Consider the following 26,351-nt stretch of genomic DNA (forward strand, 5'->3'; position numbering starts at 1 on the left):
CCGCTCACCCTCTCGGCTCCCATGCCTGCTGCATTAGGGGTGCCTCCACTCTGGGAAGCAGCGCAGATCCTGAGGGCCAGGAGGGGACTCCTCGCTGGGACACAGCCCGCCCGTCTCCTTGCTCATCTCACACGCACTGCTCCTTTCATAAACTGTTACCTGTCATCCTGGAGCAACCAGAGAAACTGAGGGTGACCGGTGGGGGTGGGGCCTCGGCTTCCTGGGGACTGCAGCTGCTCCCTCTAAGCCCGTTCCCACCCCTGGCTCCAGTCCTGGCTCAGGAGTGACAGCAGAAACGGGATGGGTGACGGAATATGACATGACATGGCCACATAGCTTTGGTAAAGAACTTTTACGACGGTTTTAAAAGCAGTGTCTATAGGGCCTGGCGCCTGCGGAGGGCGCAGGCAGTGGCCAGCCCAGGAGGCCCCTCTGCGTGACCTCTGGCCCTTGAGCGCGGCTGGCGAGGGTTGTGGTCTGTGTCCTGCGGGCATCCAGGGCTCACCACTTGAGGAAGACCATGCTGGCCAGGACGGCGTAGCCCAGCACCAGGAAGAGCACCTTGAGCAGCTGCTCGCTCCTCTCCTCCAGCTCCTTGGCCAGGATCTCCAGGAAGGTGACGAACAGGAAGGTGCCACCGGCCAGGCCCTGCAGCAGCGCCGAGGCCACGCTGCTGGCCACACTGCGGGCGCTCTCGATGCCCAGCCCCAGCCCGATGCCCACCGGGATCATGGCACTCACGGTCACCACCAGCTTGGCCGCGTCCCTCAGGGGCACTGCGCTTCGGGCCATGCTGATGCCCAGGGCCACGGCCACCAGGGTCTCGTGGACGGCCACGCCTACAAATAGGCTGACCACACGCTCGCCCTCCTCCTGCAGCCCCAGCGCCAGGCCCTCGAACACCGAGTGTGCCGACAGGGCGAAGACCAGGCTGAGCAGCCGCAGAGGCCCCGGGCGCCCCAGCTCCCGCAGCCGCAGCCCTGCACTGTGCGTGTGAGCCGTGGGCTCAGGGTACAGGCCTCGGCCGCCCATGCCCACGAAAGGGCTCTCGTACTCCGAGTCGCTGCCCGCGTCCGAGCCTGCGTTGAAGGTCTCCAGGTCGATGAAGGGCGGGCGCTCCCGGCGGAAGGTCAGCACCAGCTGCTCCACGAACACCGTGAGGAAGAAGCCCACCATCATGAGCGTCTCGGCCAGCGGGTAGTCCGTGCTGATGTGGCCCAGCGCCAGCACCTGCTGCAGCTGCGGGGACAAGGCCGGCTCAGCTGCCGGCCTCCCTCCTGGGCAGGGGCGCTCAGGAGGCTGAGGCCGGGGGGCTGCAGGCTCACGGGGCCCTGGGACCCTCTACAGACCGCGCCTCAAGCAGGCGGGTGCGGCACAGACAGCTGGCCGTGCCAGCGAGCTGCCGCAGGATTCTAATCCCAGCGCTCCGAAGCAGGCCAGGGCCACGCAGAGGGGCGCTGTCTCAACACAACCAAAAGACACAGCCCAAGTCACACCGAGGTTAAAACAGAGACTTCCAGAGTGCGGCTGAGGCACAGTTCTGCCACACACGGGTTCCATCTCCATGGGTGGGGGTGGGCAGGGCTGGTGAGATGGTTCATGGGTTAAGGCGCTTGCCACCAAGCCTGACAGCCTGAGCTCAGATCTGGGGGACCCACATGGTGGAAGGCAGGGAGTGACTCCAGAGAGCCTGTGACCGCCACATGGGCACACAAGAACACACGTGCTAAATACCCATAACATAAAAAGGAAGACAGCGCCCAAGAAACACTGCACAAGGCTGCTCCGTGGCCTCTGCTGCGCGGCCGCAGACATGATTCCAGCACTGTCAACTGCCTGCTGCAGAGGATGCCTGGAGCCCAGCCCTATGCTGGGTGAGCGGGCAGGCGTCCACCCAAGGGTGGACGGTGAGGGCCAGGGCCACTCTTCAGGCATGGGGGGTGGGGAGCTATGTGAGATGCTGGACAAGAAGGCAGGGCTGGGCACACCACAAATGAGGGAAACCAGCAGGAGGGGCTCAGGCCCAGGGTTCCAGCACTACAAGGCCGACACAGGGGCTGCAGAGCAAGACCTTTCACCACAGACACACTTCTCAGTGGCGCAGACACGGCCGCCGTAGCTTGTGGCTCAGATGGCAGAAGCTGGCTCGGGTGGGCTGGGGCCCCACCTGTCTCAGTTCTGGCCCAGGAAAGTGCCCAGCCTCCTGGCTACCTGTGACCACTGTGGCCTTGAGGGAGGCTCCCCTGGGCGACAGCACTGAGGTCCCCAGGCTTCTGACAGCCTCGGCAGCTGCTGGGAGGCTGGGCCTCTTCCCTCAGTGAGACCAAGGCCACTCGGGCCTGACATGACTCCCTTCCTGTGCGCTGAGCTGGGAGCCCTCACTAACCCCACGGTCGCTGACACACCTGTCACCCGAGGAAGGTTCCACCGACTTCTGTCCCGCCTGTGACCCAGGCAGCCATACTGCCGGTGATGGGCTGAGCCAAGGAGAAAGGGGCTCCCGGGCTGACAGATGGCCAGGGTGTGGACCCGCTCACTGAGATGAGGTCCCTGCAGCAGAGGAACTTGGGAAGGTCTGCGCGGCCTCCTGCCTGGGCCCCGGGAAGCACGAGGGGATACGTCAGTGCTGTGTCTGGTGCTGCCTGCTGCAGTTTGGTTTGGCCAGGGTTGCCGGGGACGGGCAAAGAGGGCTAGTCACCCAGTGGGCCAGTCTTGCCCAGTCCCTGGGCAAGGGTAGGGTACAGAGAGGGCAGCAGCTGGCACAGGGTCACATGGCGATGTGCCTTCTCCTTCCCCAAACCTGTCGTGACCCCGGAGCTGTGACACCTAGAAAGGTGGGTGTGCTAGCACAAGACTGTGAGAGCAGGCTGCGGCAGACTCGCGATCCTGGGGCTCCCGGCCAGCCCCTCAGCCACACCAGCGCACACGTTCAGCGTGCCACACACTGTGGAGGGCGCCAACTCTGCCTGTCCGCATTGCTCCTGAGCCCCTGCACACCCGGCCGCCAGGGCGCCTCACCTTGTCCCTCACCGCCGGCAGCAGGGCATTAAAGCAGGTGGCCAGGAAGACGCCGCCCCCGAAGGCGTTGCACAGGGAGAGCACTTTCTTGGAGCGGTGCGCCTTCTCGAAGTCGGCCTCGATGACCTTCACCGGCAGCAGCGCGCCCAGCAGCATGAACACGAACACGCCCACCATGCACAGAACCTTTGCCACCAGCAGCTTCGTCATGGCGGCCGCCTGGGTCACACGGGTCGCCGCAGGGCCCAAGCACAGATGGAGTCACACACAAAGGCCTGCTGGGGGCTACCGGCCCCCGCGGCAGGGCTGCACGCTCATGGCTCTGCTCGGCAGCTGTGTGGACAGGGCAGCCGAGTGAGCCGTGAGGTCATCGGTCAGCCACACTGGGCTGCTCCAGGACTTTGGGGCTCGGAGTGCTTGTGCTCCAGCCGAGGGCCTGGGACAGGGAGGGGGCTGCCCGGGCCACCATGGGCCAGGGAGTTCCAGGTGCATGAGACCCTGCCCCAAAACCACAGGGATTAATGACTGAGGAAGACACCTGAGGCTGACCTCTGGCTTTCAGCACACACCTGGGCGCACACGGACACAGACACACACATTCACACTCATGCACACACACTCAGGCAGGGCACATGAAATTCACTGTCAGTGCTTGGTGGCCACCTGCACTGAGTGGCTTCCGCAGCGAGCACAGGACAGGAGGTCCCCCTCGCTGCCAGCACACACTCGGGGGAGCTGCTGCCCTCACAGGGGCTCTCACGCAGGTCCCCAAGGTCAGGACCAACGTATCCATTGTGTGCCGAAACTCACCTCACAGCAGCCTGCCTGTGCCAGAACCAGGCCCTTTGCAGAGAGCACCCCCTCTGCCCAGAGCCACCGCCCTGGAGTGCCCACACTCGTCTTTCTGTTCTGGCGCTAAGAAGGGCTTCCTCCACACCACCCGACCGCACTCCCGAGTGCATCCCCTGCCCACCTGGACGCCTGGTACAGAGCAGATGCCAGGCCACAGCTGGCTGGGCGGAGGTGGCGGCCGAAGGACAGGCTGTGCTCTCGGGGCTCTCTGGAGGAGGCTTCGCCCTGCCTCACACAGTCAGGGGTGAGGCTGCTCCTTTCCTGCTGCCGAGCACACACCAGCTCTGTCGTCACAGCCTCCCCACGTTCCCTGCCCCGCCCTGCCCCTTCTACTGCCACACAGGAGCTGGCCCATGTGGCAGCTGTGCCATCATGACTCTGGGCTCAAGTGGGAGACCTGCCTCAGGATAGTGCGGAGGCTGCTGTTCCAGAGGGCACGGGTTTGATTCCTGGCACCCACTTGGCGGCTCACAACCACCCAGAACCCCAGCTCCTGGGGAATCTGACATGCCTTCTGGCCTCTACATGCGACAGGCATACATGTGGTGCACAGAGTGAGGACAAGCAAAATGCACATATAGATAAACCTTTACATTAAAAAGTAAAAAACGTGCCAGACATGGTGGCACCTTTCATCTCAGCGCTGGGGAGGCAAGGGCAGATGGATCTCTGAGTTCGAGGCCAGCCTGGTCTACAGTGAGTTCAGGACAGCCAGGGCTACACAGAGAAACCCTGTCTCGAAAAAACAAAAATTAATTAATTAACTTAAAACGTTTATGTGAGTGTGAGTGATCAGGGAAGACACTGACATTAATGTCTGCACTTTGCGCATGTGCACACACACACAAATACAAATAAACAAAATAAAAATAATAAAAAAAATAAAATAAAAATTTTGCTGGGTCTGAAGTCAGCGCATGGGATGATGAGGTAGGAGGATTGCCACAAGCTTGAGATCAGCGTGGACACTGAGAAAAACCATACCTCAAAACAGAGTAATAAACAAAAACTAAAAATAAAATTGAATTAAAATGAAACAAAATAGTGAAACAAAGCTCTTAGGGTGAAGGTGCTGGTACAAGCCTCAGGACCCCAGAAAGATCCAAGGACTCACGAAGGAGAGAGAATGGATTCCCACAAGTTGTCCTCTGCCTTCCGCACTCACCACCCTCCCCAGAAAACAAGTCGAGTTTTAATCCCAGCGCTCGGGATGCAGAGGCAGGCAGATCTTTGACTTCCAGGCCAGCCTGGTCTACAGAGTGGGTTCCAGGGCAGCCAGGGCTACACAGTAAGGCCCTCTCTCCAAAAGAAACATATAAAAATAAATAAAAGAATAAAAGAGAATGGGGCAGGACAGCCGGCTCAGTAGTTTAGAGCACTGGACCCTTCTGCGGGAGACCCAGGTTCCATCCTAGCCCAAGTGGATCTGAGCCCCTCTTCTGGCCGCTTGGGGCACTGCACGCGTGGTGTACGTACAGACGGGCACATACAGATGCATAAAATAATTAAAAAAAGAAAACCTTTTGAAAAATGAAAATAAGCAACAAAAAATTAAGTTAGGATGAAATAAATAAGGTTAAGATTAAGTTAAACTTTAAAATTCAAATATTAGACATGAATGACATAATTAATAAAATAAAAACAAAACAAAAATAACTCAAAAGTACTGGAGTCCGTTGCTGTGAACACAAGGCAAAGCGCATACACTAGGCGCCCAATAGATGCCCAGAAGATCGGGTGGGGTGGGGGTGGCCCTGGGGCTCTCAAAGTCGGGCTGGTCGGGGCGGCCTTGGGGGGCTACAAGGTCGTTCTTGCCTTGAGCATTTACTGAGCACCTACTGTGTGCCCCCGCAGCAGCACTCCGGAGGAAGGACTCCTCGAGCCGGCAGTGGCCGGGCCCCTCGGCTCCGCCCCATCCCGCCTCGTCCCCGCCACGCCCAGGCCACGCCCCGACCCCTCTGGTACCTCCGTCAGGCCCTCAAGCCTCCAGCCGGTGCCGCCTGCCGCCAACCGCCGCGCGGTCCGGAACCCGCCGCAGCGGACCAGCCAAGAGACCCGGGGCTGCAAGCCGTGGCCCACGCCCCGCCCACGCCAGCGTTTATTGGACATTGTTAGGGCCACCAGACAGAACCCGTACCTTACTGGCTGGATCGGCTGCCAATCATTCTGCAACGCCTACGGGCTCCGGAAAGCAGTTTCCTCTCTCTAGAGCTTGAGTGCAACTACCAAATAGTTCCGATAGGAAACTCGCACTTGGAGCTATGGTTCCGGAAGAGGGGTTACATCCCGGAGCTGTCCAGGGGCGCATGGTGCTGAATGCCTGTGGGTGGAGGCAGGAAGCGATTTCCTAGAGCGAATGGAACCTTCTTGAAGCCCTTCCTGATGACTTAAGACAATACATGGGTTCACCAAATATCTGTTGATAGCAAGAACAAATTGAAGCTCAAGAGATACACTGTATCACACAATCACACCTTTAAATAAGAACGTCATTACTGTAACTATTCCTGCCGCCCAGGAAGTGCCTCCTAAAGTGACATGGCATCTACATAGCACCTAAAGACCTCAATGGCATAGTGGCCTTATATTATAGACACCACCAGCATGCTTCATTTTTATATTCATTTCTTTGTCTGAGCCAGGGTCTTGCTGAGCAGCTGAGGCTGGACAGCGTGCAGATAGCTCAGAATCCTCCTGCATCGACTTCCTGACCGCTAGGATTGTAGGTAAGAGCAACCACACACGGCCTCCTGCTGTATCTAGAGCCCCTTACACAACATAAGTGCTATGGAGGCAGTGGTTTTTCTGGGCTAGAGAACACACGTGGCAAAGAAATTTCTGTGTTCAATGCGGATCAAAGTTTTACAGGATTTTTTTTTTCACATGTGGTTATGTAGGTCTGTCATCCCAACACTCAGGAGGTTGAAGCAGGAGGCCCACAAGTTCTAGGCCAGGCTGGCTTATGTAATGAGACTCTGTCTCAAAGACAAGCAGGCAAGCCGGGAGGTGGTGGGGCAGGCCTTTAATCCCAGCACCCAGTAAGCAGAGGCAGGTGGATCTCTGTGAGTTTAAGGCCAGCCTGGTCTACAAAATGAGTCCAGGACAACCAAAGCTACACACAGAAAGCCTGTCTCAAAAAAATCAGAAAAAAGACAACTAAGCAAGGCAGACACTCATGAGGCCATGCAGCTTTGCGTTGCATGAGTTTCTTACTTTTTTTGTTTACTTATGTATTTTTTTGGAGACAGGGTTTCTCTGTGTAGCCCTAGCTGTCTTGGAACTCGAATTGTAGACCAGGCTGGCCTCCAACCCCGCGATCCCCCTGCCTCTGCCTCCTGAGTGCTGGGATTAAGGGTGTGCCCCACTACTGTCGGTCTCGTTTACTTATTTTTGAAAAGATTTATTTGTATGACATTTGTATATAATATATGCAAAACAGATATTTTTGTTTATGAGTGCTTTGCCTGCATGTCTGTCTACAGCACAGCTGTGTGGCTGATGCTCAGAGGTCAGAAGAGGGCATCGCACGCCCTGGGACTGGAGTCACCAATGGTCCTGACAACGCACCCTCTGCAAGAGCAGCGAGTGCCCCTAACTGCTGAGCTGTGTCCAGCCTGGTTTCCTCTCTATTTCTATGTGACATCCCATTGTCTGGATTAACTAGATCTGCTTGTCTGTTGCTGGAGAGTTGGAGTGTTTCCAGACAAAAGCCATTTCTAAGCTAGCAGACTGACAGCCATCACATCTGAAGAACAGTGAAAGCTGGAACTCCCTCCACGGCTGAAAGACATGCAGATGGGAGTTGAATGTACACTTGCATGGCCACACCCCTGGGCGTCTACTCAACAGGAATCAAGACACATTCGCACAAAGACTTGGAGCAAATGTGGCTGACAGCATTATTCAGAGTTGTCTGAACTCATCAACTTGTCACTGTAACAAATAGCCTGAACCAATTATTTATTTTGTGGAGACAGGGTTTCTCTGTGTAGCCCTGACTGCCTTGGAACTCACTCTGTAGATCAGCCTGGCCACAAATGTCAAGATCCACCTGCTTCTGCCTTCCTACCTGCTGGGATGAAGATGTGTCGCCACCACCTGCCTCAACTTGTCTTTTTAAATGGTTCAGCAAGAGTGATGTTGTAGCCTGCCTGCATCCAGGAGGGTGGGGAGTTCAAGGTCAGCTCCTGTTCCTTCCTAAGATCAAGACCAGGCAAGAACACAAGTCAGGGCCCGGGGTGGGGGGTGTTGAGATGGGCCAGTGAGTCAAAGGGACCTGCCCGATAGGACTGGTGACCTGAGTGAAACCCCTGGGTTCTCAGGGTAGACTCTCCAAGGTTGTCCTCTGAGCTCTAAACACGCACCGTGTCCCACAGTCACCTGCACACCCCTGTGCACGCACACACAGTAGCAACGGTGATGAAGTTTATTTCATGAAAGCCGGGATGGGCCAGGCACAGCAGCGTGCCTCTTCGCCCAGCACTGTGGCAGAGGCGGGTGGATCTCTGTGAGTTCAAGGCCAGCCTGGTCTATGTATCAAGTTCCAGGACATTCAGGGTTTTGTAGAGAAACCCTGTCTCAAACAAACAAAAGGAGGTGGGAGTGATGGTTCTCAGCTGAAGCTCAGGCTCCTCAGATGTTGGGGCCAGCCTGTTGTACAAAATGAGATCACATCTAAAAATTTCAAAGAGACGTAAACTGCCGCCACTGAGCATCCATAACTCCAGGGAATCCGACACCCACTTCTGGCCTCCATGCCACCAGACAGACATGCAGACAAAACACTCATACTTATCAATAATAAAATAACTTTTTAAAGACGGTTCCGGGAGGCAGCTCAGTGGTTAACATCACGGTCTGCTTTTGCAGAGGACTTGGACTCAATCCCCAGCACCCACATGGCAGCTCACCACCATATGCAACTCCAGTCAAAGGGAACATGACTCCCTCTTCAGCCTCTGCGGTCCCAGGCAGAAACGTGGTGTGCAGATACACATGCAGACAAAGCTCCCATACATTCATGTAACATATATGTATCTATATAAACAAGAGTGTTTGAAAGGAAACACTCGATGAGTGGATAAAATGCCGTGCTAGGTCCATACAGTGGACTATTAGGCAGCGATCAAAATGACAGAACTGCAGTCTGAATCCGTGCAGCCTTGCGCTAAGAGAACCCGGATGCACAGGAGAATGTGCAGGGACTCTAACTCCAAAACATTCTAGGAAAGGGCAAGATTAGCATGAGGAAAGCAGTTCGTCATTTGGCTGGGGCTGCAGGTCCACGGTGGAGAAAAACTGCAACGAGCACAGAAAAGTTTGTGGCAAAGATCAGGTGCGCGCTCATGTCACGATCCCCAATAGCCAATAGCCAATAGCGATAAGAGGCAAGGAGGCCCCTCCTCGCAGCAGCAGGCAGGTACTGTTGGTCCTCTTCTGTCTGAACTCTGAGACATAGCCTAGTTCTGTAGTCCAGTCTGGCCTTGAACTTGATCTTCCTGCCTCGGGCCTCCCTGGTGTTGGGATGGCAGGAGCGGACCTGGTTCTGTCATTTGGACATTGGAGTGGGGGCGGTGGGGGTGTGAGCGGGAACTCGGCCCTGAGGATGACATTTGAGTTTGGAACCTCCGGGGGCACTGCGCAGGTCTGCCTGCAGGTCCCAGCTCCTCCTGAGCAGGGATCTGTTGTCTGTGGGCTGGTGCTTGCCAGGTTTGGACAGGGTCCCTGTGGTTTATGAATGTCAGATGAGCTACTTCAGGCTAGCGGGGACATCTCTCCTGTGCCTGCGAGGAGAACCTGCCCGCAGGGCACACAGCCCCGCCTGGGAACCGGGACAATTTCTAGGCTGCAGGCCTGGGGGCTTCAGCTAAGCTGTGGCCTTGCTCATGGGGTCCTGAGGCTGCAAGCACAGGTGGGGCTGTCAAGAGGCCTCGAGGGTGAGTGCGGGGCGCCACCTGCTGGCCACACTCAGAAATGCCCCAACCGCTCTAGGTTAAGCTAGGATTTTTAAACATTTTGTTAACTGGCAGAGGCCAGGGAAGCCCACAGGACCTTGGGTCTCTGAGCCACGGTTTCACCATGTAGCAGGGCTGGCCTGGAACTCACTCTGTAGATGAGGCTGGCTTCGACCTCACAGAGACGCACCTGCCTTTGCCTCCCCAGTGCCGGGATTCAGGTTATTTCCTTCTGTGCTTGGGCGATGGGCCTGCGTGCCTGCCATGTACGCTGCTGGAGGCCGGAGGGGCATCACGTCCTCTGCAACTGGAGTTAGGGAGTTCGGAGGCACCATGTAGATACTGGGAACAAAACCCAGGTGCTCCGCAAGAACAGCCAGAGCTCTTTACTGCAGAGCTGCCCGCCTGACAGCGAAAGCTGAAAACCATGGCTGGGCAGCAATGTGCATTTCTTTAATCCCAGCACTCGGGAGACAGAGGTGGACCTCTGAGTTTGAGGCCAGCCTGGTCTACACAGCGAGTTTTAAGATAGCCAGAGCTACAGAGAAAGTGTCTTGAAAATCCAAAGCAAAGCAAAGCCAGGCCAGCACTCCGTGGCTAATGCCATGCTGGGGTGGGTCAGGTGCTCTGCTACTTTCTAACTCGTCTGGGGCCCCGCATCTCCCTGGCCTACACACATTCCAGGCCAGGAGGGGACTCCGGTGCCACACAGCCACACCCCCCAGACCCGGCCCAGTGTTCACTTTTATTCCCCAGGCAGTCTGGATCCCAGGAGAGGCTGTGAGAGCTGGCCCCAGTCAGGCGTGCCTGCTATGTGGGCAATCCCACCAAACCTGGCTCCCCCCTAAGGCTGCTCTGGGAACTCTGGTCCTTGTCCTCCTGTGTGCAAGGGAAATGTTCCTGAGCCCCTGCCTTTTTCTTCAGCCCTCTTATGATTGCAATTGTCACTAAAGCTGGGCGTGGAGACCCAGTTTCTCATCCCACCAGCCAGATTGCCGAGTTCAAGGTTAGCCTGGACTGTACATGGAGAGCGTGTCTTACAGGGGGTCACAAGGTTCTCACGGGCAGAGGCTGAGCCAGGGTTGAGCTTGCTAGAGGCAAGATTTGGAATGGACAGTGGCCTGGTGGGAAGCCTGGAACACAGGCTGCTTCAGGTGAATGGAGCTTGCATTTGAGCATGTTTCTTGTTTTCATTCCCAAATGAGGACCTTCACACAGATGGACAGAAGCCCATGAGGTGGGGCAGCCATGATGGCTGTCACCGGCAAACCTGATGGCCTTAGTTCCAGCCTTGGGTCCCACACAACGGAAGGAGAGAACTGAGTGACCACATACACACACTGTGGCACAGACACAGCTTCACAAAAATGTTTTCAAACTCTTCTTTTTAGGAGATGCTTTCTCTGTGTAGCCCTGGCTGTCCTGAAACTGTAGACCAGGCCTTGGAGAGCACCTGCCTGCCTCCCGAGTGTCTGGGCCAGAGGCGTGTGCCACCATTGCCCAGCCAATTAACATGGAAGAACAAAGGGTTGCCATGGCTTGACTCGGAGGACCGCACGTGAATGGCTTGCTCAGTATGTAGCAGGGACTCAGGTGGAGGACAACAGCCTCAAACTCGGGGTGCCTGTTCCTTGCAAGCCTCCCTGCAACGCAAACTACCACACCGCCAGCCTCACACTGCCACTCCCACCAAAGATGGTCAGACACCAGGGACTGACAGGTTCGGCCCAGGGACCACCCACCCCAAAGACTGCAGACACTCAGAAACACAGGCAGCTTAGGAGAGAGCCTGACCTGCCCTGCCTCAGTGAGCAGGTGCCCCACAGCCTGCGGGGCGCTGGCCTCCACCCCACGACTTCCCTGTCTTCTGTGGGAGGCAAGGGAAGGGCGGGGTGGCGTTCAGGCTGATGTCCTGGCCCTCAGGTCGAGGGGCAGGAGCCCGGCTCCTGTGCAGGGCGCAGGCCACACACTCAGACCCCAGTCGCCTGCGCCCGCCCCAACGCAGACGTCCCCACGTGTCTGAGGCCCTGCCCTGTGTACTGCATTCAGACGGACCATGTGCTGTGACATCAGGCCGGCGGGACACAGGCAGACACGGCGGCCGAGCATGTCGTCTTTATTCCCCATGCGGCCTGTGCCCACGTGGACACCACTGTCACCTGCGGGTGGACGGCACTGCCCACGGGGCCCATCTTCCTACTGGCTACTACGACACACACAGCCCTGACACTACCTGCCGCCAGCCTGCTGCCATCACGACCCCCGGGTTCCGCTGTCCTGGATCCTTGCTCCTAGGTGGGTGTGAGGCTCTCCCTCACTGAACAGACTGGCCCTCAATAAAAATGGTTCCGGTGGCTGTTTCAGGCTGACAGCATGGGCCAAGGGCCCACACCTCATGACTGCTTGACAACCCCAAAGACACTGAATTCCCATGAGCTCGAGGACAGAAGGGGCTCGGACGGGTAGGGATGTCCGTATCTTCTGCCCAGGCTGAGGATGGAGCTGGACTGGCTGATGACTGTGAAGACGGGAGGAGAAGCTGGGAAGAAGAGACCCGGATGGTCCACACCCTGGGCAGAAGTCACAGGCCTCGGTCCTATGTGGCACAGGCCACTGGGATAAGGCAGGCAGGGGGACCCGCTGGGACCTGCAACCCAGGTGTGGGCATGGGGTGCTGGCGCCCAGCTGGGGCTGGCAGTGGATGCTTCCCAGGGGCTGAGAGTCAGCTACTCAAGTCCCTTAGGAGGAAGCAGGCAGGGTGGGGCCCGAGACCCCAGGCCCAGGCTACCCACCCCCATGGCTCCCACACCCCAGCCCTCTCCGCAGCTCGCCTAGGCAGCTGGAGGAACGGGTGCTGGTGTGTAGTCAGCTTGCTGACGTGACTCTCTTCCAGGAAGGCATGGGCCGGGGACAGTACACAGACAAGAGGGTGGAGGAGGGAACACGGGGAGCTCGAGTCCGTCTTAACATGCAGGTCCAGTTTTTCTCTCTTGGGCAGCCCGACTGAGAAAACGCTAAAACACCAGGAGGCGGCGAGCAAGGGGACCACGAGGGTCAGCTGCAGACAGATGAGGCAGCGAGACAGCCAGCCTAGGGGCCCAACAAGGAGGGGTAAGTGGGGACACTCGGGGGCGCCACGGCTCCAGCACAAACGGTATGGGTGGCACACACCTGTCCCCCAGCACTCTAGAGGAGCAGGCAGAAAGACCGGGAGTTTGGGGACAATTTTGGCCACTTGAGACCAAAACCCAAAACCACGAGAAACTGAACAGCAGCGCTGGGGACAGCTGGCCTGTGAAGGGCTGGCTTCCCCAGCCCCAGGCCCCGCACCGCCTCTCAGGACCCACGTGGGCAAGCACTGTGCCATGGGCCAGGAAGCCCCATGACGGGAGGAGGGAGCTACACACGGGAATCCCCATGAGCCACCATACGGGGGGGCGCGGGGAGGGGTCGGAGAACTGAACATGCAGGCACGCAAGCACACAAGGACTAAGAAGAGGGCGGGGGTGAGGGCAGGGGTCAGGCAACTGCACACACAAGGGTCCTCCGTACTCCTGCGATGCAGTGAGGAAAGGGTAGAAGCAGGGCCACCGGCCAGCTCTGGACAGGCGCCATCCCACGCGCCTGCCCCAGGACGGCCGACAGCAAGCCACGCAGGGCAGGCGGCCTCACCGTCACTCCTGCTGCTCCTCGTGGCTGGCACTGGGCGTCCGGCTGCGCACCACCTGGCTCCGGATCTGCTCCACGAACTCTGGGTTCTGCTGCTGCATCTGCTGTGCAAACTGCTGGCCCCTGCGGATGCCCAGGAGAAGCTGTGCCCCCCGCCCTGTGGTCCCTCCCCACACTACACCGGCGCCTCCCCGGCTCCTCCCGCACCACAGCCAGCAGCGGTACTCACGCCTGGATGAGGCTGGCCAGGTCGCTCTGGGGCGGACTGCTCCCCGGGGTGCCCAGAGGGTTGTGGCCCCCCGAGATCATGCCCGACATCCTGCAGGAGAGAGGACTGAGCACGCAGCCCGCAGCCCTTTCTCAGGCTCTAGGCTGACAGTATGTGGACTCCGTGACTAACATGGTGGGGTCCTAACGGGACGTGGACCTTGGACACCCCGTGCAGAACAAGGCAGCAGCACCAGGGCCGGTGCCGAGACAAGGCTCGGAGGATTCAGGCCCCCCACTCCTCACCAAGGCAGAGCTGCCCCTGGTGTGGCAGGACCTGCCCCACGGCTCCCAGTGAGGAGTCAGACCCCACCACCAAGTTCACAGTAGTCAGCATCAACAACTCAAGGACACTGAAATATTATGCTGCCCTGAACAAGAACAAGACTCGCGCGCGCGCGCACACACACCATAGCACAAAGGGACCCCCAAGGACACTGTGCCAATGCAAGGGCCAGAGCCAAAGGGCCTGAGCCCTCTGCTGGCCTCAAGGGGCACTGCACCCATGTGTACAGGCTCACACACAAGCAAACACCCACACACGTCAACAAGTGAACGTTGTCCTCATGTGTGCACAGAAGGACAAAGAGCAGTGTCACTTACAGCTGCTGCAGCTGGGGACTGTTCATCAAGCTCGAAGCCTAAAGAGAACAGAAGGAGAAGGCACACGTGTCAGAAGTGCCGAGCTGGGGCCGCACCGCCTTCCCCGCAGCAGGCAAGCTGGCAGCAAGGCCCTGCCGTGCTCAGACAGCGCCCGGCTCTCAGGCCTGTACCACCGTACCCAGCTGAGTTCAGCCTTTCAAGGTGAAAACCACTGCTCACAACCCAAACAGCCGAGCTTGCACCCTGGGGACTCCCGGACAGAAGAAATGGTTCTTCAGTCACCAACTGACTGGCAGAGGGCCGGGGGAGGCACAGGCCCCATACCCAGACAGATTCAAGAGTGGTCTCTGTGGGCCCAGTGTGCTGCGCAGAGTGAGGCGCCGGGGATGAGCACACTAAAGGGCCTGGCAGGGGCCCCAGCAGGCATGCCGCACTGCAGGCTGGCTGGCCTCACAGAGGGTCCCTACTAGATTCCTCCCCAGGAGGCTGGCTGGCGGCCTGAAGCTGTCTGCCTACCATGGTGATGAAGTGGGGGTTGTTCAGCAGGCCGGCGATATCCAAGCTGCCCACGCCTCCCGTCTGCAGGAGAGACACAGGTCAGCTTCGTCTGAAGCCAGGCTGGCCCCTCGGGAAAAGATGACTGGCTGCAGCCCCCAGGGTCTTGGATGCTCTACAGTACTCAGGGAGGGTCCTACCAGGGGCCCAGCATGCCTGCCCGTCACTGTGAGCCCACCGGGCAGCCTGCACCTTGTCTGTGGCCCACACCTGTTTCCCTCACACAGAGCATGGGGGCTCCGTTCTGCATGTCCCAGCTCCGTGACCACACGGCCCGTATGGCCTGCTCCGCCCTGTGTCTGAGAACAGGAGGACCCCAAGAACACACTCTACCCGCCATCCCTGCATCTGCTTCTCCTAATCACAACATCCGGGTTTCTTCGCCAGCCTCAGCGCCACCCTTCCCGCCTCAGCACAGGAGCTCCAGCCTGGCCTCCCATCAGCCCCTCCCGTGTGTGGGCTCACGGGGCTCGGTGCCTCCCGTAGCTTCAGCTCTGCAATCTTGAGGTTGGACTTGTATGTGTCGTTGTCAGGGTCCAGCTCCAGGGCCTTCTTGTAGTAAGCCACGGCCTCCGAGTGTTTATTCAGGCTGGAGAGCGCAAGGCTGGGGGCCAAGGGCAAGCCAGGTGAGCCACAGCGGGGCACGAAGGACCCAGCAACCCGCCTGTCTAGGCTGGGGACAACGCTGAGGTCACACGAGGACAGACCCACACATGGGAAATGGGCTCCACAGCCGAGGAATCAGGGTACCACACCTGCCTGTCACGCGTGTCCCTGACACCACGTGCTGATACCCGCGGCCCTTCCTGGGTGACTCTATTCAAGAGCCCTAGGCCCCATCTGGGCCTTTGCTACTCAGGGGACCTGGAGAACCTGAGGCTGGTCTCCGGAGAGAAACCCGGGGCTGGGACGCAGACATACACCTTGCTCACTGTGGGGATGGCTTGCCTGCTGGCCCCTAAGGACAGGGCTCCCGGCGCCTTGCCACCTGCACCCCTACGACCTGCCTGGGCACAGGGCACAGGGCACAGGGCACAGGGCACAGGCACCGAGTCTCCGTGATGCTTCGGCCGAGGCCGCTCTAGCAAACGGTGGCTGCCTAGGTCGGGGAGGCTGGCAGTGAGCCCAGCATGTGGAGCACCGGCCCGCGCCGTGCGGCCAGCAGCGCACTGCTCTTACCCCATGCGGCCATAGGCCTTGCTGTAGCCTGGGTCGATGCCGATGGCGCGTTCGCAGTCCTGCACAGCCCCCACGTAGTTCCCCAGCTTGCTGTAGGCCGCAGCTCTGGGGAGAGGGGGCAGTCAGCAGAGGTGCCCTGGCTCGCCACGGGAAGCCCGCCAGGGGACAGAGGCCTCCCCAGGCTGGGCTGCCGGAGGGATGTGGGCACAGAGTCGACTGTGGTGGGAAGGGGGCACTGCACGGGCCTACACAGGCATGCCGGCCTGTGTGAAAGCTTGCCCTGAGCGGAGGGACAACTGAAGAGCAGGAGGTGAGCAGAGGCTGCGGGGTAACAAGAGTGCCCAGGGCAGTGCGTCTGAGTGCCCGGCCGTGTGCTGCCCGGCTGGCTTGACCGCACAGCTCAGGGTCCTCAAAATGACGCCACACCTGGGAGACTGCCTGACCCCGCTCCTCACTCAGAGCCGCAGGTCCTCTTACACAGTCCACCCCAAATGTCAGCAGGCACTGTGGCGCCGTGGCCCTCTGGGCCTGACGGGTACCTGTTACAGAAGTAGACGGCGTTGGCGGGGTTGAGCTCAATGGCCTTGCCATAGAGGTGTACGGCTGCCTCAAAGTTTTCCAGCTTCATCTGTTCGTTACCTGCAGGGAGAGCGAGAGGAACCAGGCTGGCCCATGCTGCTGCCCACAACCCTCAGCCCCCTGCGCTCAGATCCCCAAAGGGAGACCGGACACTCAGGCCACACTGGAACGCGTACATTCAGCTAAGGGGTCACATACCCCGGGCCGGCCTCAAACTTATGTGGCCAAGCCCTGACCATCCTGCCTCTACCTCCCCTGAGTGGCATGACAGCTGAGACAGCACGCCTGGTCAGCGTGCTGCTGGGAACAGAAGGCAGCATTGTGTGTGCTGGGTGGCCCTGAGTCAGTAGCAGTGTGGCTGTACTGTAGCATTCTGGGTGACAAGAACAAGAATCCAGGGCTGGAGAGATGGCTCAGAGACTAAGAGCACTGATTGCTCTTCGAGAGGACCTGAGTTCAATTCACAGCACCCACATGGCATCTCACAACTGTCTGTAACTCCTCACAGACATTCACACAGTCAAAACACCAACATACATAAAATAAAAAATAAAAAAAAGAAAAAGAACAAGAATCCAGCCTGCTCATCCAGCCAAACAAATCCCATGCAGAGCTGCAGACCCGGAGGGCTAGCCTGGCTCTGACACCAAGGCACCTCCCTCTGGGACCCATCACCAGGCTGCTGGTCCCCTCCTAAGCACATGGTTCTTCTTGGGGTTTTCTGAGATCTACTTTCCACACAGGCCATTAAGTTTTCGGCTGTCCTGGAACTCGCTCTCTAAACTAGGCTGGCCTCAAACTCATAGCGATCTGCCTGCCGCTGCTGGTTTAAAGGTGTGTGCCATCACAGCCAGCAACTTCAACTTTTGAAAATGTATTTTTAAAAGCATTTGTTTGGTTTTGCTTTTGAGACAGGGTTTTACGATGTAGTCCTGGGTGGCCAGAACTTGTCTTGAACTCCAAGATGTGCCTAACTCTCCCTCTTGAATGCTGGGACAAACACACATGGTTCTGAGTTGTACACGTGTGTGTGTGTGTGTGTGTGTGTGTGTGTGTGTGTGTGCGCGCGCGCAGGCACTCAGGGGTGTGTGCAGGTGCCGTGCCCACAAAGGCCAGGAGAGGGCACTGGACCCCAGAGCTGAGCTGGGAGCTGGCAGCCTGATGAGGGTTCTGAGGAGCCACCTCAGGCCCCTGCAGGAACAATGCACGGTTTTACCTGCTGCACTCTCTCTCCAGCTCCCCAGAGCTGCCCTTTTAAAAGACAGAACCCACCCCCCCGCCCGTTCCCACTAGCCACCTTGCTGACCTCAGCTGCTCCCCTCCTGCACCGTGCCCAGGGCCCAACTGGGACATCTGTCTCCCTCACCTTCAGTTTTGAGTCGCTCTGCCTCGGCCGAGTCCTCTTCAGAGGGCGGCGTCCTGTCAGGGTTCCTCGAGTCCTGTGGCGTCTCCTGCTAGGGGCCAAACAATGCCACTGTGACCAGCCAACCCTGCCCTTGCAGGACGCCACCCAGCTCAGAGTGCCGTCAAGAGTCCACACAGGATGGCCAAATGCCCACGCCCACTGCCATCGTGGGCACAGTGGAGGGAAGCCCAGGCTCACCTTGCTGGCAGCGGCTGCTTCAATGATCTCTGGCAGAGTCTGGGGGAGGGCGAGGTCACTGTCCTCCAGCGTCACCCCGAAGGCTGTCTCCAGACACTGGATGGCAACTGTAAAGAGGTGACATGAGCTGGCCACCCCAGAGCCCCTGGAAGCTTTGGCAACTTCTCTCCAGATGGGGTCTCACGAGGATGGTCCAGCCTCCACCTCCGCGTGCCGGGAGCGCAGGTGTGCTCTACCATGGCTGGGTGTGCTCTACCATGGCACCTCACACAGCCAAGTGCGTGCGCTACCTACCTGCTCCCAGCCCCCACCCAGGGGTCTTCAACCATGGACCTGATGGCCCTAAGCAGCTGGCCGTGCCTCAGGGAACTCAGGCGGCCTCTCAGACATGCTCGCCTGCCCGTGCTGTGGACCTGCAACTCCTGGGGCAAACTGCCATGCTGCAGAAAGCTGGTGAGGCAGGAAGCGAATGGCTCGAGCTTCCGGAAGCCTCTGACCACACTGGATGCAGCAGGCCCTCTCTCGCACATAAGCGGTGGGCTCAGCGCTCAGAGGCAGAGGAGAGACTGTGCCCTGCCCCGCTGCCTCAGGCGCTGGGCTGCGCTCCAGGGAGGGAGCCTGGAAGCTCCCATGCTGTGGTGGGCCTGGCTGATACGGTGTCTCAGAGTCACTTCTGCTCCTCTAGTGACCCCAACGGCCTCACTGGCTTACCAAGCAGGGCTTTGGTGGCACCTGTATGTTGGTCTATCTGAGACAGACAGACATTTGTCACATCTCCCCAGGAACAAAGAAGGAGGCCCAGGCCACACCCTCAGCAAAGGAGACCCGCACAGGAGCCAACCAGCCACTGAGGCGGCCCCCAGGAACCACCACCCTGTGACCCTGGTGTCACAGGCACACTAGGGGCTGGGGATTCAGCCCACAGCCAGAGAGGACCAGCAAGGAGAGCAGGGCGCCTGCCGCCCCTGCACGAGCCTCGGAAGGTGACAGACGCCCAGGCCGGGCATGCATGCTGGCTGGCCCCAACTTCTGCGGTTGATGGGCTGGGTGTCCTGGGCCCTGGTGGGGCTGGAAGACAGCATCCCACACTCACCCTCTAGGCTCTCCTGGGCATCGGGCGAGAGCCCGCCGTGCTGCAGCTGGCCGTGCAGGAACTGGATGATGGCATAGGCCAAGCGCTTCCTGTTGTCCATCTTGAGGCTGCTGAGGTGCCACTGCTCAGGATCTGTAGGCACAGTCCTAGGGTCACGGCCTTCAGGCAGAGCCTCCCATCTGCCTTGTGGCAGGTGGGGACACTATGGCAGGGAACCACAGGCCTGTCTGCCACATAGACATGACTGTGTCCCCAACCACACTGCTAGGGATGGAGAGTTAACAGTGCTGCCTCTGGGTACTCTTTCCTCAATTTACCCTTTTGAGGCATACCAGCCAGTCAGTGCCGCCTGTCCTGGGGCACGGTGAACAGAGCTGTTTTCTGGGACCCCAGGGCTTTCAGCTCCCTGACCCACCCTACACTCAGAGCTTGGGAGGTGCTTCAGCTCACAGCCCTGGTCCCCAAGACCCCTGCTGGAATGGCAGTTGTGTTATGTAAATATGTTTTTGTTTTAATCCAGTGTGGGATTCTAGTTGGGCTTTAGTTTGTCCCCAGCTGTTGTCTCGTGCCGGCATGGCTTTTGCCAGCTGGTACCGGCCCGCCTCTGGCGACAGGGAGAGGGGCGTGGTCTAGGGCTCTGAGGATATAAATCTGAGCCCAGAAATAGGGCGTACGGCCGGCATGTGGCGGTGGCGTGGAGCAGTCTGGAGACTAGTGAGACAGACGGTGTGGCAGTTTGGAGCAGACAGACGGAGAGAAACCCAGGACAGCGGCGTGGAGGAGACGGCTGCTGGGTTTGCTGCTGACAGAGACTGGCGTATCCCCAAAGACCCTTCGACCCTAAACAGCCGGAGAAGTAAAGGGGTCTGCGGCCCCTCTCCCCACGAGCCTGTCTCCTATCTAGGGCTGGAGGCTGGACGGAGGAACTAGAGCTTAAAACTGGGCACTACATGGCGACACGGTACGGTTACACGGGGGGCTCCGGGCTCTAGAGGGCAGCTGAGTGGGGCTCTCCCAACCAATTCCGACTGACGTCAGCCCGAGACTTCAGGGGTGGCAGGTGAGCTCGGTCCCCTGGAGATGAGCTGACTGCACACCAGGCGAGCCAGCAGAGAAGCAGGCACGGTGCTGCGGTCACATCCTCGGGCCTAGAAGGAGCCGTGAGGATGGGCTGGCGCTAACAAACCCTCGGAGAGGAGGCGTGTTTGGATGCAGCACCAGAGCGACACTGTGTGACAGAGGCTACAAGCAAAGGGAGCAGGGCGACAGCAGCCCCGGGGGCGGGCGGGCAGGAAGAAGGGCCGCTGGAGGTTTGAGGCCTACTGTGTGCCAGCTCAGACTTGTGGCCTTTAGTCAAGACAGAAACTGGCCTCAAGTTCTGGCGTCTGGCATGCGATCATGACAGCCAGCGCAGCACGTGGCTCCGGGTCACAGTGAGATGCCCGGCTGACCCCGAAGGCCCACATCAGCGCTTCAGTCACTGCCCCTGGGGAGTGGGGCTGCTGGAAACTTCACAGCTGCTGCACAGCTCTGGGCAGCCCTCGGCACTGTCCTTCAAGCCATGATCCCTCAGCACAGCCCCATGCTGGCAGCAGACATGAGCTCAGCGCCCCAAGCCTCAGAGCCCGTCTCTGGTGAAGGACAGACTGCAGGTAGAGCTGCAGGTCCTCACAGATGGTAGGGAAGAGGGGCCCAGACCCTGGGTGGAGGCGGCAGTGTGGGTGCATTCCCCTGTGGCCTCTGTCCCCGGGGCTGGGAGCCTGTCCCTCCTGCCAGGCTGGGTGAGCCCTGGCCGTGCCTGCCCGGTGCCCACTGCCTTGCTACCCCATCCTCCTTGCTGACCAGGACCGTGCAGGTCATCTTGTCCCTCCCCAGCACACAGCAGGCCCCTTCTGCCATCACCTTCCGGACAGATGGGTTGCTCTCAGCAGTGCTGAGCTCCTGGCCACGGGCCGCTGCCAAGCACTCCAGACATGCTTGCTGGACTGAGATACCTCGGCGGAGGACACACTGCCATGCTTTCAGCCTCAGCCCAGGATTCAGATAGCAGCCTTGGAGCACAGCGGAGAGGCGCAGAGAGGGCGCTATGGGGCCTGCTCCCAGGCCTTGTTCCCAGCCTCACCGGCCACACTGTCCCTTTCGCCTCTACAGAGAGCCCTGAGCACCCAAGGCCAAGTGTGACTGCCTTTGGAGATAGAGTCTTTAGGGAGGTGATGAGGTTAAAGGAGGTCAAGAGGGATTCTGATTCACCTTAAAACAAGCATAATAAAAGGAAAAGACTTAGAGGGCAGGCGGCAAGGACTGTGATCCCTGGTACTTGGGTAGCTGAGGCAGGAGAATGATGTTGAGTTCAAGGTCGGTCTAAGTAGACCAGTGTCAGTGAGGGACTGGGTTTGAAGGTGGTTGGTGCACCATTATGGGGAAGCAGAGGCAGGCAGGTCTCGAGTTTGAGGCCAGCCATGGCTGCACGGAAGACCCTGGCTCAAGATCAGTAAATGCAGGAGTGAAGCAGGGAGATGGCTCAGAGGTTGAGCTGCTGTTTCAGAGGACTGCACCCCCGCTCTCGGCACCCCAGAGCACCCGCAGCTTCAGCCTGGGCATAGGACACCCTGTGCAGGCAACACGTGCACACAGATAAACGTTCCAACCCAGCGGAGGCCAGGGGTGTTGCTCAGTTCCAACTTTTTGCCCAGCATGTACAAAGCCCGGGGCCTATCCCCAAATATTACTCTAAGGGAAATATTTGACCCCCATGGGGGACCACTGTGAAGACACAGGGTAGGGAGGCCTGCCACAGAGGGAGCCACCCAGGCTCTGGGGCTGGAAGGGCAAGCGCTGCCCCTTACCCAGAGGACCCCTGTCCACCAGCACCAACGGGTGATGGCTCTCAGGGTCAAACTGAAAGGACAGACAGGCTACCAGGGTCACAAGCCAGGATCAAACGAGGGTAGTAGGCTGTACAGCCCAGAAACTGGAGGCCAAGGCCAGACCTTCAGCTTCTCCAAAAGGAAGCTTCATCCCTCCACGCCAGCCTGCCGGGCATGAGAAAACCACTACTCATTCCAGTGCTCAGGAGCTGAGGCAGGGGACACCAAGTTCTAGGCTGGCCTGGGCTATGACAAGTCCCTGACTAAATAAACAAATGAATAAAAACAGGAGCAGTGGGCCAGCAAGATGGCTCAGTGGGTACCGAGCTTGCCGCCAGGCCTGCCAACCTAAGCTCCATCCCCGCATCTCAAGGGAAGGAAGGAGACCTAGCTCCTGAGCTGTATCTGACAGGACAGTGCCACGGCACCCACAGGACTGGGAGATGGCTCAGTGGGTATGGTATGAGCTGCAAACACGGGGGCCTGAGTTCAAATCCCTAGCACCGTGTAAGAAGCTAGGCATGGTGACACACCGCAGCCCCGTGCTGGAAAGGACACAGGAGACTGTGGGGGATGTCTGACTAGGGCCAGCCCCTCAGAGAACAGCATCTGTCCTCCGTGGAGGCAGAACATCTGCACTGGAAGACACATGAACCGGTGTGTGCCTCTGCAACAACACTGACCTCCCTCTGCAGCCATGAGGCCCCACTTCTCACAGCCCAGGCCCGGGAGGCTGGGGAGCTTCTGCCACAGGACTAGGCTCTCAAAGGCCTATTCTCTCAGAACACTGTGGCTTTATGAGCACGGCTGCCCACCACCCAGGCCTGCCTGGTGGGGCACGGGCTGAGGGGAAGCAGGGCCTAGGAGTCCCAGGGTTCTCCTGGGTGAGCGGCCTGACACCTCTCAGTGCTGTTCCACACTCCTCCTCCCACCCTCTCTTCCCGAGACACAGCGGGACCACGAAGCCTACGGGTGGCTGGCCCTTGCCTCAACCCAGCTCGCTCCTTCATCTCAGAATCAAGCCCCAAACCTGTGGACGGGTGAGGTGGCTGAGCGGGAGATGGCACCGGCTGGGTAAGTGGGAGGCCGATCAGAACTTCCTGGGCACGCAGCTACGCACTCAGGTGTACAGGGCGCACATCAAGAGCCCTAGCTGGGCCCGAGCCTCCGCTCCTACCAGCACTTGGGAGGCTGACACAGGAGGACTGCCACAAGTATAAAGCTGGCCTGGGCTACACAGTGTGTGTCTGCTCTCCCACCCTGAAACTTCCCAAGCCAGGAGGTCAGTAAGGCAACTGCCAGGCTTGGCTGCAGAGCTCAGATCCATTCTAAGGAGCCTGGTGAGGTCGCCTAGACCGGGCTCCCGTGAGCGGAGTGTCACTCAGCACGCAGGAAGCCCTGGGAACAATAGAAAGCCCAGCTGCGGAGCTGATGCCTGGCCACGAGCAACAGCTGGGCCTCAGACAGCGGCTCCGGGGTACAGAGTCCAATGGACAGTCCCTTACCCACGAAATGGGGTACACACAGTCTTGGAGCCCACATAACCTGCAGAGGCCTCAACAACAGGACGCCACTGGGCTGGGTTCCATTTTAACACCAGAGCTCCCTGCACCCGTGGCGGGCCTCAAATTTAGGGCAATCCTCCCATGTCTGCCTCCTGAGTGCTGGACTACAGGTATGCCTCACTATGGGTGCACCTACGCACACGTGTGCACAAACACGTGCCTTGCCTCACCCCCCCCACACACACACCCGGAGTGGAGGTAGCTCAACCCTGGGTGTCCTTCCCTCATGCTTCAGAGACAGTGTCCCCCTAGGAAACAGGGCTGAACGACAGCGCTAGGCAGGCTGTCCAGACAGCCTGGATCCTCCTGTCTCACGCCTCCACTGCACGGGGGAGCAGCACCTCTTGCGGCTTTCTACACGGGGGTGGGAGGACGGGAGCGGAGGGAGTGTAAGGAATCAAGGCGGGACCCTTGTGCCAGACACTGTGCCCACTGAGCTGTCTCCCCAGCAGGAACATCGCTCTCTCAGCAAGTTTCCCAACCTCCAACCAGGGCCACAGCGATCACAAATATCCCCACACACTGTCCCCGGTCCCTGGGGACAAGAATGGCAGAGAAAGGAAAGACCACTCAAACAAATAACCAGGACCAAAAACGAAGCAGGGAAGTCATCTCCATCAACTGGTGGGGATTCTGTGTCATCCCCGACTCACCACGAAAGCCTACAGGCATGCAGGATGCTAATGGGCCAACGTAGGAACAATTCACCCCCAGGTGACAGAGGGACAGACATATTAACAACAATTTCAGTTGGCTTTCTTTTTGTTGTTGCTGTCATTTTTTTGTTTGTTTTTGCTTTTTTAAAATTTTTTTAAGACTTATTTATTTTATGTATATGAGTGTTCTATCTGCATTTACACCTGCCAGAAGAGGAAATCAGTTCACATTATAGATGGTTGTGAGCCAACATGTGGTCGCTGGGAATTGAACTCACAGCCTTTGGAAGAGCAGACAGTAAGTACTCTTAACCACTGAGCCATCTCTCCAGCCCTGCTTTTTTTTTTTTTTTTTTTTTAAGACAAGGTTTTTCCAAGTGGCGCTCACGGAACTCACTCTGTAGACCTCGCTCACAGAGAGCCTCCTGCCTCTCCCTCTTGAATGCTGGGATCAAAGGCCTAGGCCACCATGGCCTGTTTCTTGTTTTTGTTTTGCTTTGTCTTCCTAGACAGGGTTTCTCTGTGGCTGTCCTGGAACTCCAGCTGTAGACCAGGCTGCCTTCAACTCAGAGATCTGCCTGCCTCTGCCTCCCAAGTGCTGGGATTACAGGCCTGCAGTTGGCATCCCTGGTTTTTGAGAGAGGAAGATAGTATCATGTACCCCAAGATGGCCTTGAACTTCACTTCCATCGTCCTGCCTCAGCCTCCTACATGCTGGGGTGACAACCAGCAACCCCGGTTTACAACTAAACTACAGGGCCATATTAATATTAACATCGGTTTAAAAACTAATTACGATGCCAGGTGTGGCGGTGCACACCTTTAGTCCTGGGCAGAGGTGGGAGTTTTAGGCCAGCCTGATCTATGTAGCGAGTTCGAGGACAGCCAGGGACACATAAAGACTCTTGTCAAAAAGTGAAGCAACTAAAATTAATGAAGGCTTCTTTTGTTTTGAGAGAGGGTCTCTCAAACTGTGGTAATTTCAACATTTAGGTAAGGTCTTGAAACTCAGTAGGTAGCCCAGGCTGGGCCTGAACTCGTGGAGATCCACCTGCCTCACCCTCTCAAACGGAACACTGGATTTATAGGTGATGGCCCAAAGAGCTAGGCTATTCTTTGGGGTCTTTGCTTTTGATTGTTATTTTTGTATTTTGAGGCAATGTATGTAGTCCTTGCTGGCATGGAAGCCACCACGATCCTCCTGCCTCTGCCTGTGTCAGCACACCTGCCTTGCCACGATTTTAAAAGAGAGCAGCTGCTCAGAGACGGCAAGCGAGCCGGCCCTAGCGTGCACAGCAGGTGGACAGGTGGCTTCTGCCCTGCAACCCCAAACTTCACCTACTTGCCGCACCCTAACCAAACACACCCTCCAAATGGGAACGAGCACCGACAACCGCTCAAACAGACGGTGGTCGCCCACTGTACAGAGGCGGGAAACTGAGGCCCCGAGCAGGCTGTGGGAGGAGCAAGGTCAACAGCGTGGGGAGTGGTAGAGTGGGAGGGCCCTGCGCCGAGGGGTCCTGAGGGAGCGGAGGTAGCGCCACCCCACACCTCAACGCCGGCCTCTTCCAGAGAGAAAGCGGAGGGGGGGTCGGGAAGTCGCCAGCCTCAGTTTCCCTTCCGCGCTGCTCGCTCACGTGACCCCGCGGGGCGAGGAAGTCCCGACCTCAAACCCCTTTGTCTTAGGGGGGGTCCCCGAGCGCCGCGCATCCCGAGCAACACCCCCCACGCCCGTACGGGGTGCGCCGGAGACCCCCGACTCACCTCTCGGCCGACCGAAGCCCCGACCCACCGACGACTGCGCCTGCGCACCCCGGCGCAGCCAAGCCCCGCCTTCAAGCCCACGACGCCTGCGCAGAAGGAACCCACTTCCTGTGTGTTTTGCCTTTGC

The 26,351-nt window shown here is 58.5% G+C and overlaps 2 protein-coding genes across 4 annotated transcripts; both read right to left on the reverse strand.

Moving 5' to 3' along the window:
* Positions 1 to 333: 333 nt before the first annotated feature.
* Positions 334 to 5,903, reverse strand: Slc39a3 (solute carrier family 39 member 3). Of its 2 annotated transcripts, none has more exons than XM_055607865.1 (4): positions 5,836 to 5,903; positions 3,992 to 4,131; positions 3,019 to 3,351; positions 334 to 1,239 (listed from the first exon to the last, which is right to left on the reverse strand). In XM_055607865.1, the coding sequence occupies exons 3-4, from the start codon at positions 3,226 to 3,228 to the stop codon at positions 502 to 504; spliced, it is 948 nt and encodes a 315-aa protein (XP_055463840.1). In that variant the 5' UTR covers positions 3,229 to 3,351; positions 3,992 to 4,131; positions 5,836 to 5,903; the 3' UTR covers positions 334 to 501. The 2 variants fall into 2 exon arrangements, with proteins under 2 accessions (XP_055463840.1, XP_055463839.1); XM_055607864.1 differs by having other exon boundaries at positions 3,992 to 4,134; positions 5,836 to 5,900.
* A 6,021-nt stretch (positions 5,904 to 11,924) lies between these two features.
* Sgta (small glutamine rich tetratricopeptide repeat co-chaperone alpha) lies at positions 11,925 to 26,296 on the reverse strand. Of its 2 annotated transcripts, none has more exons than XM_055607842.1 (12): positions 26,225 to 26,296; positions 19,373 to 19,504; positions 18,280 to 18,386; positions 18,043 to 18,127; positions 16,637 to 16,736; positions 16,098 to 16,202; positions 15,384 to 15,522; positions 14,880 to 14,942; positions 14,364 to 14,401; positions 13,723 to 13,812; positions 13,497 to 13,616; positions 11,925 to 12,914 (listed from the first exon to the last, which is right to left on the reverse strand). In XM_055607842.1, the coding sequence occupies exons 2-11, from the start codon at positions 19,470 to 19,472 to the stop codon at positions 13,499 to 13,501; spliced, it is 945 nt and encodes a 314-aa protein (XP_055463817.1). In that variant the 5' UTR covers positions 19,473 to 19,504; positions 26,225 to 26,296; the 3' UTR covers positions 11,925 to 12,914; positions 13,497 to 13,498. The 2 variants fall into 2 exon arrangements, with proteins under 2 accessions (XP_055463817.1, XP_055463816.1); XM_055607841.1 differs by having other exon boundaries at positions 18,043 to 18,130.
* Between the last annotated feature and the right edge of the window lie 55 nt (positions 26,297 to 26,351).

Source organism: Psammomys obesus, unplaced genomic scaffold (assembly GCF_907164565.1).
Source record: "Psammomys obesus unplaced genomic scaffold, mPsaObe1.curated_primary_1811, whole genome shotgun sequence".
Lineage (NCBI taxonomy): Eukaryota > Metazoa > Chordata > Mammalia > Rodentia > Muridae > Psammomys > Psammomys obesus.